Genomic DNA, 14,202 nt, shown 5'->3' with positions numbered 1-14,202 from the left:
ACGCATTTTTAAAATCACTAATTGTTAAATAAAATAATATAAAATTGAATGGGGACCCCTTTTTTTGTCCCAAAAGCTGATTTTGCTTCAGCTTTGTTTTTGTGAACACTATGACCTGGTTGACCGAGTCCCCATAATTTGACTGTGTAAACAGATTTTAAATGTCCTCACAGCACGAGCAACACAAGTAAACAAACACACACAAGCACTGTTACCACAATAACACAATTACAATTTAATTTCCCCCTCTAAATCTATTAGTCACATCATTTATTTAGCTGCCTGCAGCTTTCAGGGCTGAAACGCATTAAAACACAATGTCCCAGAATCCTCCTGGGCATTGTTGTGCTTCTGCACAATGACGTAGTCAGGAAATACCTCCGGCCAAACACAGTCTAGGTGTGCTGTGACTGTTTGGTTTGAAGAGGCCAATTTAACATTTTAGCTAACTTATTCAGAAGGACAGGCGTTTGTGCGTTTGGAAACGAGTTTACCTAAACCGTGAGTGTTGTCCAAAGTCAAAATAAATCGCTTTCTGCTGCACGTAAATTATTAGCTGTTAAATTTAGTTAAAATGTAATTAAGTCGGAATGCTAACAGCTAATAAAAAAGTACGATAGTTAATTAAAGCTGTTTAACGTCACAACCAGTAATATAAGATACATAAGCGTACTTTAGTAGAATATAACACTTAAAGAGGAACTAATAACGTATCCTAAATGGTGTGTGTCTGTGTCTAACTCACCAATTGCTTTCCTTCCTTAATCTGAGAGAACAAAGTTAAACATTGCCTTTGATTCTTTGAGGCAACTCCCAACTAGTTAACTGGATACCGCCCAGTATCAGAGTATAAAGCATCTATTCATAATGCAGCTGCTGGTCTGTGCACCCTCTAGCGACTACTGACCCACTAATGGTGCACAATTCAAAACCAAACACTTTGCAGTGTAAACTAGTCAGCTGATCTTGGTGACACTACACGATCAGCTTGACCTGTTCCTCTTGTGTGATAAATGATATCAGCTCGGACGGAGGCTCAAATTAAAACTCTGTGTGATCGCTGTAAGTGAAGCATATCAGCTGTTTGCCTTTGAGCTTCATTGATCCGGGGCAAGCCCTGGCCTGTGAGCTGAGCTGATCCCTTCTGTACTTGAGCTCACTGTCATAGTAGAAAAACAGCATCAGCTGCTTTTATTGACACATCGTCTGTTTCCACACCTCTCGCTGACTCAGCTGTTTCGCTTCTGCAGTTTCATCATTCGGGTTGACTGCAGGTTAACTGATGTGGACCTCCTCACCAGAGACCGAAGCACAGTTCGGGAGTTTGTGTATCTCTGCAACACTCAGCACTGACTAAACTGGCACTGAGATCAGGTCAGTTATTTTTTGTGTATTTAGTCGCCATTTTTTATATACCAATGCTTTTGGTGTCATGTGATTTTTGGTATGAGCGCTTTGAGGGTCATGTGCTTCAAGTGACAAACCTGTTTATGTTGTTGGTGTGTGTGGCGTCTTTAACCAGGCTTTCTTTCATTCAGCCCCGTGTTAAAATGGTGCGTGTTCATGCTGCCTGTGCTTTGTTAAGCCTTGCACCCCTATTGGTGCTTGGTGTTCCTCCTATTTGGACCCAGCCAGAACAAGTGCACCTCTCCTACGCAGGTAAGCGTTTGAACTGCTTCCATCATGTGTTTTATTTTCCTCTTGGCTATGCAAACCAGGATTCAGGTCATATGGCTTGCAGCTTTGCAAGTCTTTTGTACAAATCAATCAACAATGCAGTGACTCAATGCACTGTTATATTTAGAAAGCTGAGTTTTTGTTATGTAGCTTCGCAACAAGGAACAGCAGCTGTACCCTAATTTGTCATAGATATAGCTGATGTTCAGTCCTCATGAGGTGAAACATGTGGTAGTCATTTAATGAGTTGATGTCTTGATAAAATAAGTATCTGGCCAGTCGACAGCCTAACTCGGCCCTCTCACGGTTCTATCTCGCCAGCAGCGAGATCAAAAGCACCGCAATCGTAAAGTCAACGTTTTTGTAATATAAATGCATCTGTAAGTGAATCCAGTAGGTCTGTCAGATCAGTCCACATCAGGTTTCCAGTAACTGGGCTGTTCTTCGCAGGAGTGCCAGGCTCCATGGTAGTAACCTGGACCACCTTCAATGAGACAGGTAGCAAGGTGGAGTACGGCCTTCTTGGAGGTCGGCTCTTTGAGATGAGCGCCAAAGGTAACACTACTCTATTTGTGGACTCGGGAAAGGAGAAGAGGAAGCTGTTCATCCACAGAGTCACGCTCACGGGCCTCAGACCTGCTGCTACTTATGGTGGGTGGCGCTTTCATGTTTCTGACTTCTTCATATACGTATGCACATTAATATTAATATCTTTCTAATATTTTGTTAGTTTATCACTGTGGGAGTGATGAAGGCTGGAGCGATGTGTTCTTCTTCACTGCTCTGAACGACAGCACTAGCTTCAGTCCCCGGTTTGCTCTGTATGGTGATCTGGGCAATGAGAACCCTCAGTCTCTGTCTCGTCTACAAAAGGAAACACAGCTTGGGATGTACGACGTCATCTTGCACATAGGTACACAACTCTACACTGATAGAAATATTATTATTCCGGACCCGGAAAGCAATTAAAGGGAAATTAAGTTTTATCAACAGGAGCCTCAAGCAACAGTCATCCACAGATACCTGGCACTGCTGTATTAATATAAATCAAATCACGTAAGCTAGCTAACGTCCAACAGAAATGTGTAGTGAAGAGGTAATATATCATTGCGGTAATGACTGTAATTAGCATAATAAGACCTATTCGTCATTTGGAGCATATGTATGGTTAGGACCGTAAGTGCTTGCTCTCCATCACTTCACAGTTGAGAATGAGAGTAGGTTGTAGAATCTAAACTAAAATATAAGAATCAAGAATATTGATCTATCATAACTCCTGTTTTAAATGGGCAAGTGCAAAATAATTGGTGCATGTACTATATCTGTACCATCTGCAGTACTGATTTATAATGCAGCAGAGCAAAACGGCTGACTGGGATGCAGTATAATGATCAAAGTGCTCTGTGATTAATAAATTCACTCTTAGCTAGTCACATCAGTGTGAAATAACGTTGAAAATCAGAGTCATAGCAGACGAGCCACACAACAAGGTGCTGCACTATTTTTTTTTGTAGCACCATGTAGTCATTCGCAAATAACCTCATTTTAATGTAGACACAGTGGCCAGTCAAGCGTAATGGCACTTTGCTTCTGTTTGGCACTTATTGAATCAGAGCCAGGACATTACGTGTCATGGCTGCAGGAATCGAACTGAAGGAGAAGCATTGATAACATTTTATAGTACAATAAATGCTAATATTTTTTTCTCTGGTGACTGATTACATAAAGTGTTTAGCCCAGCTAACAGTTTCAGTCTGCCTACTAAGACCTCGGAATCTCCTTATGTGATTAGTTCAAGGATGTAATTCCCGGTGAAACCGTAAATTGGCGTTCATACATTTTGGTTATAATGTGTTATTTGGTGAGATTGAGAAGTGCTGGAAGATGAAGACTATCCAGTTCCACCTGCTCTGTGGTTTTAGCTTCATGTTAAACATATAGGCTTCACCTACTTCTACAGGAAAGCTACAAAATTAACTATTCATTTAAGTGTAGTAAAATAACATTGAGGGATTTAATAGATAGGTACATAAGAAAAATATGTTTGTGAAGCTAAGTTTGTCCATTTTACTGAAGTCATACATTTTTTATGCAGTTTATGCATTTTTTTTTAGGTAAACTAAGAATTTAACTCACATTATGGGTCAGTTCTAATCTAGATATTTATTTTATTTTATTTTTACAGGAGACTTTGCCTACGACATGCACGAGGTATTTCATCCTTCCATATTTACAATCCTATGAAATGTGATCAAGCATGTGCCGCGTACCAGTTAGGATCACTGACAGCAAATTTCTGTCATCAACATCTTATACTCTTTAAACCGCTCTGATATTCCACTAATTCCTCAGTGACAGATGAGAAAAGCCACTTTACGTTTCTCTCCTGCCTCCTTCCCAAAGCGCACCCCTGTTTATTATCAGGGCACACGGAGGCTCTCATCTGTGGTTTAGACATTCACCTTATGATTAGCATTGCTGTGAAATGCCTCAAGTCTGCGGTGAAAGACGAGAGTCAGGGTCATGTCGCCCAGCTATTTCATGAATAAAAGTGGTGCTATTCAAAACCACAAATCTAAAGTCCCAATAACATATTTGCTGGTACGAAATCTTCCCAGCTGTCATCTTTGATATTTAGCCGACATAACCCTGTCTTGAATGCTAATATCATCTTCCCTCAAATGAGTCCCCGCATTATTAATGCTTTTTTTTTTTTTTAATATAGAGAGAATGATAAATGACATCAGCAGACTTTTGCAAAAAAATTAATAACCATAATTCACCCAAGCTGTGTTTTTAGCTGGAACGTGCAAGCACATCCTGCGGCTTGACTGATATTATAAACAGAAAAACAGAGGAAGGGTTGTTAATGGCTGTGGCAGGTAAAAGCCATCAGAACAGCAATGAACCGCAGTGTGCTGTTAAAGCTCTGCTGAGGACAAAATCCTTGTTTGGTAGCTCATGATACATTCCTGAAGCTGCCTGGAAAACGGTCTTCAGTTCAGTTCTTAAACTAATTTGGCTAATTATAAGTGAATTGGATGGAAATGAAACATTGATGTCTGACGGGAAACTCTTCTGCGTCATGTTTAATGGCTGAATGGTGCCGTTTCAGGACAATGCCAGGATTGGAGATGAGTTCATGAGGCAGATCCAGTCCATAGCAGCCTACGTGCCCTACATGACCTGTCCAGGCAACCACGAGTCTACATAGTAGGTGGAATTCTCGTCACTGTCTCTCCCGTCACTCAGCTTAACATCTATATTCTGAACCTGTAGAGGAACTCACACACATTCACAGTCAGTGAGTCAACACAACAGCTGTCTGTCTCTCTGTCCTCTGTTCTTGTTTCGTTTCTGTTTTCCCTTCTCTTTACATTTGCACCACATTCCTCTCGGGTCAGACAGAAGGCAGAAGTGTAAGTAATGGGTTTGGGAGAAAAACAGCAGCGCATGCCGTATTTCATATTGGTGAGACAGGCTCGAGTTGTCAGCCGCAGTTTTTCTGCTACAGAGAACACACTTTGTTCTGCTGAGAACCCTTCACCGGACCGTTTGAACAGATGGGAACTATTTTGGTCTCTGAATGCTGGAGCGGCATCAGGAACCACCAACATCTAAACAAGGCAACACTCTCCAGAACAAACATTTATCTGACGGGGAATCATCAGCTCCGTATCTGTTTTTCAGATTGCAGAGGTGGCCTGTGGTTGCGGGAACCGCGGGCTGAGAACGTTTCTGAATGACAAGACAGTGAGGACAGAATACCTCAGAATGTCAATTTGAGCTTAATGTAATGATTTCATTGTTCAAAATATTATTTTCAAGCAACTCCTAACACTTTCCTGGCTCTAGCTTCCCTGATGGCACCATTTGCTGTTTTCTTTTGTCTGATATTTAATATTTGGAATGATAGAAGATTACATATATTTGGGTTTTTGACTGTTGGTCGGGGAGGCCAAGCAATTTGATAACAACTTCTTGAAGCAAAACAATACAGCAGCCTATAATGTGCTATGTTGCCTTAATGAATCAATCTATCTGATGTAAACAACCTAAGGCTGTTTAAAACTGTTATATTTCTTTCAGAAAAATCTACATTATAATATTATTACTGCAAATGGATCTTGCCATATTAGAAGTCTTGCATCAAAAATACTTGATATTGTATGTTGGTAACTAGAAGACACAGAAGCTAACAGCAAACAGTTTAACATGTTAACAACGAGGTAACTTAGCGTACAAAATGTAAAGATGTAATGAAAAGGACCAGGCCATTCCTCAGTACAAAATATATTAATTTACCATCCAACGCCACCGTTTCTTAAAATATCACAACGTCACAAATCCTGAACTTGGACAGTACTGAAAATTTCTAGTTCATCGTGAATACAAAAAGAAGGGGTCGTCAATATAGATTTGTTTCGTGAGCACAATAAACATAGCCCCATTCGAAGGCAGCAGAAGTTCTAACATTGTGTTAGTTTGATATTTTCACACATTTCACAGTAAGTTACGGATTCAATTCAGTGTTATAGAAAATGCTTTCAGGAGAGATTTTCATCCTGAGGATCAGCACTGAATGCATCCCTAAATTCCAAGCACATCTGCTGGATTCAGTTGTGTGTGTTTTGCATTTTGAAACACTTAGAGGTGCCCGATCCTGCACCATAATATTTAGCCGCCGCCGCCGCCGCCACTATACTGAGACAGCCCTTGCTCAGCCTTGCCTTGTCTGGTCTTTATTAAAGAGCTGCAAACAGTAGTCTCTTTTTCTTGGCACCGCATCCCGACATAAGAACCTGATATCACGGACCAGCTTGCTGCATTACATAACCTGAAACCCAGCTCCTCTCACCCGCCTCCATACCTAAATGTATGTTTTGTTCTGTGGTGTTGTTAAGAGTCCAAATATTCCCAGCAGCTGGCCTCGTGATTTTCTTCCTTGCCTTCTGTTGTGCTTTCTCTCTCGCTCACTATGCTTTCTGTTCCTCGTTCTTTCCAACCTCAAAACCTAATGGGTGAAAGGCAACCGAACCGGGCCTGACCGCAAAAGTTTTCAGTCAGCATTCCAGCAGGATGAGAACAGCGGATCCACAGAAGATGCTAAGGCCCCAATCAAGACCGTCTTTGTTCACCGAGCACAGCGCAGGGAAATAACGGTCGCCTTCTGAAACAATGTCCAATGATGGGAGTTAGGGATATGCTTCGTGAAGACTGCAACTGGCTGCTTTAATTTGACCGACTGCCTGGATTTAACTCATCAGATGATGAAAGGAACGTTTTGTTGGGGAGAGGAAATTTTGTTGGGCCTGTTCAAGGGGTCGGGTTGTTCACATCGAATTTGACAACCACCAGATTTCTATCTTGACGTATCATAGAAAAACACGTACACACGGAAACAAGCACGCTTTGGGCTAGAGAGAGTGACTCACATGTTACAGTGCGCTGGATTCCCGTAGTGTAGATTAATGAAATAAATATACTCTGACCTTATCATATTTGTATGCAATCAGGTTTTCCACTGCTTGCGGTGGACTCTGTCTCTAGAAGCTAATATTTTCCTTGTTTTCACTGTTTGGTTTCCTAGCAAGTACAGTGTGTGTGTATTATTACACTGATTAAAATGGATCGTTTAGTCCTTCTCACTAATAGCTTGTACATACTTAGATCCTTTTAAATGTATGCTGGTACCATTCCTAGCCACAAGATGGAAGTATGAACCTGTGTTTAGACAGTTCCTGGTTCAGTGCCATGATCAAAGCACGGCTGTGAAATTCTGATCGTAGCTGATTTCCTCAGTGAGAGGTCTCACCCTTTAGGCTTGAGTATAGCATAAACGACTTCAGTGGTTGATTGAAGATATACAGTGTAAAGCCTAAAACATGAGGTATCAAAAGTATGCTCAGCACCTCACGATGTATATAAATGAATAAACAAACAGCAGTCTTTGTGCTGAATGACGACAGCTCACAATCCGACCTTTCCCGGATTGTCAAGCTGACAATTTATACCTGACCTCAGCCCCCACAGAAACTACTGGCCTCACTGGTTTTAGCTTACTCAGCATTACCAAAGGTCTCTGTGATCCTCCTTCCGTGTCCCTATTCCCGGCCTTCGACCTCTAACCCTGGCGGCCTCTAGTTATCCCTAACCCTACATTAATCCAGTCAGTGCAGCGTTCCAAATTGTTCCGCCCTACCCCGGCTGCTGTTGAGGATATTCCCTTTATTTTTTTTCCACCCGCCCTTACGTAAGATAAGAAAACAATCGCTCCCATCACCTCGTTTAGTTAATGGCTCGTTGAGAGGATTGGCTCCAGATTTCAGGCTGAAATTAAAAGCTGTGAAAAGAAACCGGCGGACTTGAGTTGAGGAAAGCTTTCCATGAAAGAGTTTTTCCCTTTTGCTTGGTGCACCCGTTGTAATATTTGAGTACTGGCTTGTGTCGATGGCAGTCCTCTTTTAGCTGCAGAGTTTAGTATTTGAAATCTCTTAGAATAGATGTAGAAGGAAGCGTCCTACTATATGTGGATCAATAAGAACCACCATGACTCAATGCTGAAACCTCCATCGAAGTACCTCAAAATCTGTTTTCCTCTAATGACTGCTGGATCTAAAATTATAGTCTTCTTTTAACAAGATGTCATGGTTTTAAGAGGAGTATATTTAGAGGCATGTTTTCATGATTGACAAGTGTAGCGCACTCGGCCGTGGTGGCTCCTGCTTTCTTATCCCGACCCGGCTCCACCCGGGCTCCCCCGTGTTGCCCAGATTTTGATTATCTGGCTCCAATAGCTGACCATGATTCTAAGCTTCAAAATATCCCATCACAGACCTATAGGGTGATGTCACGTTCATGTTTTTGTACAGCCTTTAATTTAGAGGCCAGCCACTGATAGCCTGCATATAGCAAGAGGTATGGTTTCTCTAAATATATACAGTTCTTTTAAGGCTTGGATCAGAAGCCACCATTGCAGGTTCGTTGATTTTCGTTTTTGACCGTTGATCTATCACCCAGAGTTTTCTGCCAAGTCGAAATCACAACTTAAAATGGACATAAAACAAAAGAAGTGCTCCAAATTTAGATGGTTATTTTAAAGGCTTCATTATATGTTAGAGAAAGCTGGAAATTACCTCAAGTGCATTCTGAATACATTGCAGCTTTCTGCGCACTGACCCAAGCACCACAAGCTGAGAGAAAGCAGCAGTTTGTGGCAATAATTGCTGTTTTTTAGATATTCAAGGAATGCAGATTGTATGATGAGTCCAACTAATTACATTTCTCACTATCTTGTTTGTTCACAGCAACTTCTCCAACTACAGGAATCGCTTCAGCATGCCGGGCAAGACTGAGAGCCTGTGGTACAGGTAAGGGTGTTGCTTTAGCAGAGATGTGCCCGTGCAGGTGAAAGAATTAGCACTGGAAAGCGGTGCAAACAGCTCTAGCAAAGAATTTACAAAGAGGGCCCCATGTGAAGTATCATATTAAAGTGTGCTGTACCTCCTGCTGATTACACTAAGCATTAATGAGCCATACGAGTCAGCATACTGTAAGAGTGCTTAGCTTCCTTCTCTTAGTTTAGTTTGCCTCTCCTACTGTATCTCAGGGACAGGGAGCCCATACAAAGGAGCTACACATCCGACGGGGTGACTCATTACCCACTACAGACCTCCTTCTTGCAGACAGTAAGATAATACTTTGCTGGACCACAGGCCAGCTGCCCACTCTCCGTGGGTCTAGAGGTAGACAGGCCTGCTGGCTGAGCGCCCTTCACTCGTGTGCCCGGTTAGCAACAGGGGTGGAGAGTCATTTGTCTGCTACTGGAAACTGCTCAGCTCATAACATACAGCGCCCATGTACAGTGTGCTACTTTTCCATTAACCCATGTAAGCCCTCACAGTAAAGGAAGAGTTTATTGCATTGAACAATAACTTGGCAGCGACAAAATGTCACCAGGATCTTGGAGTATTTTTCACACTATGCAAAGTTAAAGCGAGGCCTGTTCTTGCTCATCGAGCGACTTGCAACAAGCCTCCTCTACTGGGTTAAGGCTGTGTAACACTTTAACTATGTGTGTCTGCAGCTGGAACCTGGGGCCCGCACACATCATCTCCTTTTCCACTGAGGTTTATTTCTATCTGGAGTTTGGCTTGGAGCTCCTCTTCAAGCAGTACGAGTGGCTGGAGAAAGACCTGGAGGTTAATGACCACAGCAAGCTACATCTGTTGACGATGGCTGAGTGCTCTCTTTTGTTCCCACACTTGCTCTCGGCCTCTCTCTATCACTCTCATTTTGCATTCTAGCACAAAGCTACAGAGCAATTTCATTTAATCTATCTCCATTATATTAACACAAATAAATTTTCTTCATTTGTCTTCTTTTTTTAATCTGCTACATGTTTGGGTACACTTACTCCTTAGGAAGCCAACAAGCCTGAGAACAGAGCAGTGCGTCCGTGGATCATCACCATGGGACACAGACCCATGTACTGCTCTGATGACGACCAGGATGACTGTACCAAGTTTGACTCCTATGTATGTGTTTATTCTAAGAGTTTGCCTAATGTATCACTGACGTAGAGAGTATCAGTGTAAAGATTACTTGACAAAGTTTCATACCATAGGTAGATTAATAGATCCTTTAGGTGTCAAGTGAGTTGACAGTCTGGCCAAGTAAAGGGGGACATTCCTGCTCTAATGGCTTAGCTGCATTCCAGACATTTCATTAGCAAAGCCTCATTAATAACATTTTGGTAATGTGACCATCTATGTGTGACATGAGATTATTTGATTTGGCCAAACAAGAAAAAATATATCATTAAACCTGAAAACACTGTGAGAATTTTCTTCAAATCAGCCATTGTTTGTTCTGTGCCCAGAAAGAACGACACATCTGTGCTGTTAAAGGTTTTAATTCATCACGAGTTATTAGAATGATTTATTTTCGCTGAGTTGCTTGACACTTAAATTACCCCTGGTAGCAGACGTGTCATGGATGTTGCACGCTGGCCAGTCCACATCACATCCCATAAGCACGTTGAGTGCAGCATGCTGTCATAATCACTGTAATTTGGACCAAATAGTTTCCACTTGGACTTGCGTCTCTCAGCACTTGGCACTGTTTGGACTGAGGCTGGCATGGGCACGACGCACGAGGTAGTGTTTCTCGTAGCAGGTACGTTAATGCCAGCTCACACTGTCATTATTCCTCTCTGTTATATCTCAGGTCCGGCTGGGGAGGAAAGACACCAAACCGGCAGCTCCTGGTCTGGAGGACTTATTTTACCGCTATGGTATGTTTCCTATTTGACAACCAGCTATGCGTCTCTAATGGGTGTTCAAGATTTAAGACAAATTTGCACACTCAGACTAATGTCCTAACAGTTGCTGCAAGTAGAGCAATCCAAAGCAGGCCTGAGCTCTGGCTGACATCCCTGCAGCCCCTTTTCCAAAATATTTGTCCTGTATTACATTTCGGAGACTTTTGTTTGTTGCATTTAATTATTTGACTTGTGGTGGAACTTGGAAAGTTTTGGTTGCTCTGATCTTAAGCTTTTGTTGATTGCTGAGAAATCTCAAAATTAAATAGGCACGGGATCTGAGAAACATGGGATTACTGCACAGAATGTTTTTAATTGAGCTGTTTGTGTAGAATTTTTTTTTTTCCAGTGAACAGCTTGCTATCATCAAATGTCTTCCACAGGGGTGGATTTGGAGTTGTGGGCACATGAGCACACGTACGAGAGGCTTTGGCCTGTTTATGGTGACAAGGTCAGCTGGTGCAATCTTAATACACAGCATTCTCTTTGCTGTTTCCTGTTGTCCATTAGTGAATGATGCAAACTATGTATTTCCTCTCTGCAGGTGTACAATGGGAGCACGGAGCAGCCTTACGTGAACCCCAAGGCTCCTGTGCACATTATCACAGGCTCTGCTGTAAGTAGATTTACATCACTGTGTCACTGTTAACATTTTCCACATAGATCAATACATGACTTGACAGTAACATCAACAAAAACACTGCTATGTACTGTACACAGTTCTGTCTGTGCAGCAGCTGCTCTGCCACATAAGTTTAGTACCAGCTGTTCCTCTGGTTAAGTGTTTTCTGATGTGGTGGCAAGCAGTGCAGGGCATGCTTTGTCATCCAACCGCAGAGGGATTAGTCACCGGCATATCAACATGCAGCCAGACTCACACCGAGGCACAGCCACAGTTGTAAATGTCAAACAGGGCTTTGTGGACAGAGTTTAAGAAAGGCACGTGGCTCTTCTCTCTGTCGAATCCTCTGCAGGGCTGCAGAGAGAGGACGGACAAGTTCAATCCAAACCCCAAAGGGTGGAGCGCTTTCCGCAGCAGAGACTACGGCTACAGCCGCATGCAAGTGGTCAACGCCACCCACATTTACTTGGAGCAAGTCTCCGATGACCAGGTGAGCTGACATGGCTGAACACTAGCGCAGCAAAAGTGAAATAACACACATGTTACGGAGGAAGAGTGTTGCTCGGTTAATAACTAAGACCTTTCTCTGTGTTCCAGTATGGCAAGGTGATTGACAGCATATGGGTGGTGAAAGAAAAGCATGGCTTCGCTGCCTGGTCATGAAGACTGTCATCCTTAAGAAAGTATCTGCTCGTAAAATGCACTTTGATCTTCAAACAAGCACATCTTTTTACTGAATCAAACCAATTATGCAGTTATGATGGAAGTTATTCCCAAACATACAGATTTGTAGTTAAGCAATAATGAATGTTTTTAATTCAGACTGTCCACTATATGCTGATCATCTACTGTAAATGTATATAATGCAACTGTAAGTGCTCTACTGAGCCAGGGCATCAGAGATTTGCATTTGAATAAATGCATTTTTGTATTTGCTCGCTATCTCCATAGCTGTACTTAAGTTGTTGTAGTTTGCCTTTTATCAGCAGGTAGATGCAGGCTCTTCCCATGCTGCTAGACTTGGATTAGAACTGGATCCAGCTAGAACTGGATTGACAGCAGACGTAGACAGCATGAGTCTGGCAGACACAAGGCTCTATTCCCTTCAGAGTACGTTTTTCATTTCAAAAACCTGCAAATACACTTAGACAGGTAAGGGCCCTCCTCTATCACTCTATCAAGTTGACAGATTCTCCCCTGGCCTACCCTAACAGGATATTGGAACCTCATTTTATTGTCCACCTGTGTGGCCATCAGGATCAGAAACAAAAAGACACATGGAAGTGTACGCCCGCACAAAAGAGCTGTTATGTAACTCAGGGATGCTTGTGGCCGGGCACATGCAGAGCGGGGCAAGGCGCTTTGTCCAGCCTGTTGCTCACACCATGACTCTTACTACTCTGGTGGTATTAATTCCTAATAACAGCATGCTACCTCTGATGAGAACTGGCAGACAACTCTGCATGTGCCTGTGTTTTTAGCTGTCAAGCTGTCTGTTGGCTCCAAAGTGCAATCATCTCTCTGTATAATTCTGTTGACACAACATAGTCTACATACGTGAAACTAATGATCCGTTAACTCTCAACACTTGAGTTAACATACAGTATGTTATTTGGCAGATCTTTTTATTCAAAAAACATCCAATACTATGGGCGAATGAAATGCACGTTGAACTAGTGATGGAAACTGCAATTTTTCTAATGAAGAACCTAAAACAAGAAGACAAAACGTGTCAAAAGAAGTTTATACGAAGCCGAGCATTCCAGCAGAAAACGCGAAAGTAGTCGGGCGTCAGTAGTGCAACACTTAACTGCACTTTTGCTGAACTTCTCTCTGATGCCGACACCCCACAGCGCAGTGGTATCTGGCAGGGGAAAAAAACAACAAGCGGGCAGTGAGCACACGTCACGCTCACATGTTCGGGTGTGCCTACCCGCTGCTAGCTGCCGCTCACAGCCCCATGATCATATCTTTGCGAAGAAGGCCCTGCTGCACCGCTGAGCTCCTCGCCTCTGAACTGCTCGTGCCGTACTCTCTTTATCGCTGTGCCCCACTGAGTGAGAGACACGGGGAAGAAAAGGTGCCGAGTTCACGGCTGCTCAGATCGCACAGGAGATGGAGAGGGTGAATATGTGCAGCCAGATTGTACTTTTTGTTTTCAGTTGTTAGCGATCACATTTGTGTTCCAGCAAAACTTTCTAGTCAGTCATCCACGTACAATATATGATGCAAAAAAATGGATGGATGGAAAGTTGTTGCCTAAAACAGTGAGCTTGTCCCTACACATTCATCTTCACTTAATTCACGTGATTTGCTTAATTGGGGTGGGGACAAAAAAAAAATCTCAATCCATGAAAAAAGAGCACAGAGAAACATAACGTGTCACTTCAGATGGCATGCCTGCTGCAGCAATATGATGTGCTTATGTGGCGTCGTGGTTAAGGTCCTTTGTTGACAGAAAATGACATTTGTCGCTTACAAAATGTTTTGGGCTGTCCAAAATCTTGGACATGTTAGCTTGTTTCAGCCAAACAAAACGTGTATTTACGCTTTCTGTCCTAAAGAATTACAACCGTATGTT

The 14,202-nt window shown here is 42.5% G+C and overlaps 1 protein-coding gene across 1 annotated transcript; it reads left to right on the top strand.

Annotated features, from left to right (window-relative positions):
• The first annotated feature begins 102 nt into the window (after positions 1 to 102).
• Positions 103 to 12,718, top strand: acp7 (acid phosphatase 7, tartrate resistant (putative)). Its single transcript, XM_084568941.1, has 15 exons — positions 103 to 501; positions 1,251 to 1,374; positions 1,539 to 1,659; positions 2,128 to 2,328; positions 2,408 to 2,590; positions 3,863 to 3,888; positions 4,793 to 4,890; positions 8,985 to 9,047; positions 9,764 to 9,878; positions 10,101 to 10,214; positions 10,906 to 10,972; positions 11,383 to 11,450; positions 11,544 to 11,615; positions 11,974 to 12,111; positions 12,219 to 12,718. The coding sequence occupies exons 3-15, from the start codon at positions 1,551 to 1,553 to the stop codon at positions 12,282 to 12,284; spliced, it is 1,320 nt and encodes a 439-aa protein (XP_084425067.1). The 5' UTR covers positions 103 to 501; positions 1,251 to 1,374; positions 1,539 to 1,550; the 3' UTR covers positions 12,285 to 12,718.
• The last annotated feature ends 1,484 nt before the right edge of the window (positions 12,719 to 14,202 follow it).

This window comes from Chelon labrosus, assembly GCF_963514085.1.
Source record: "Chelon labrosus genome assembly, chromosome: 20".
NCBI classification, from domain to species: domain Eukaryota; kingdom Metazoa; phylum Chordata; class Actinopteri; order Mugiliformes; family Mugilidae; genus Chelon; species Chelon labrosus.
The sequence above is the reverse complement of the archived record's forward strand: the minus strand, read 5'-3'. Positions and strand labels throughout refer to the sequence as shown.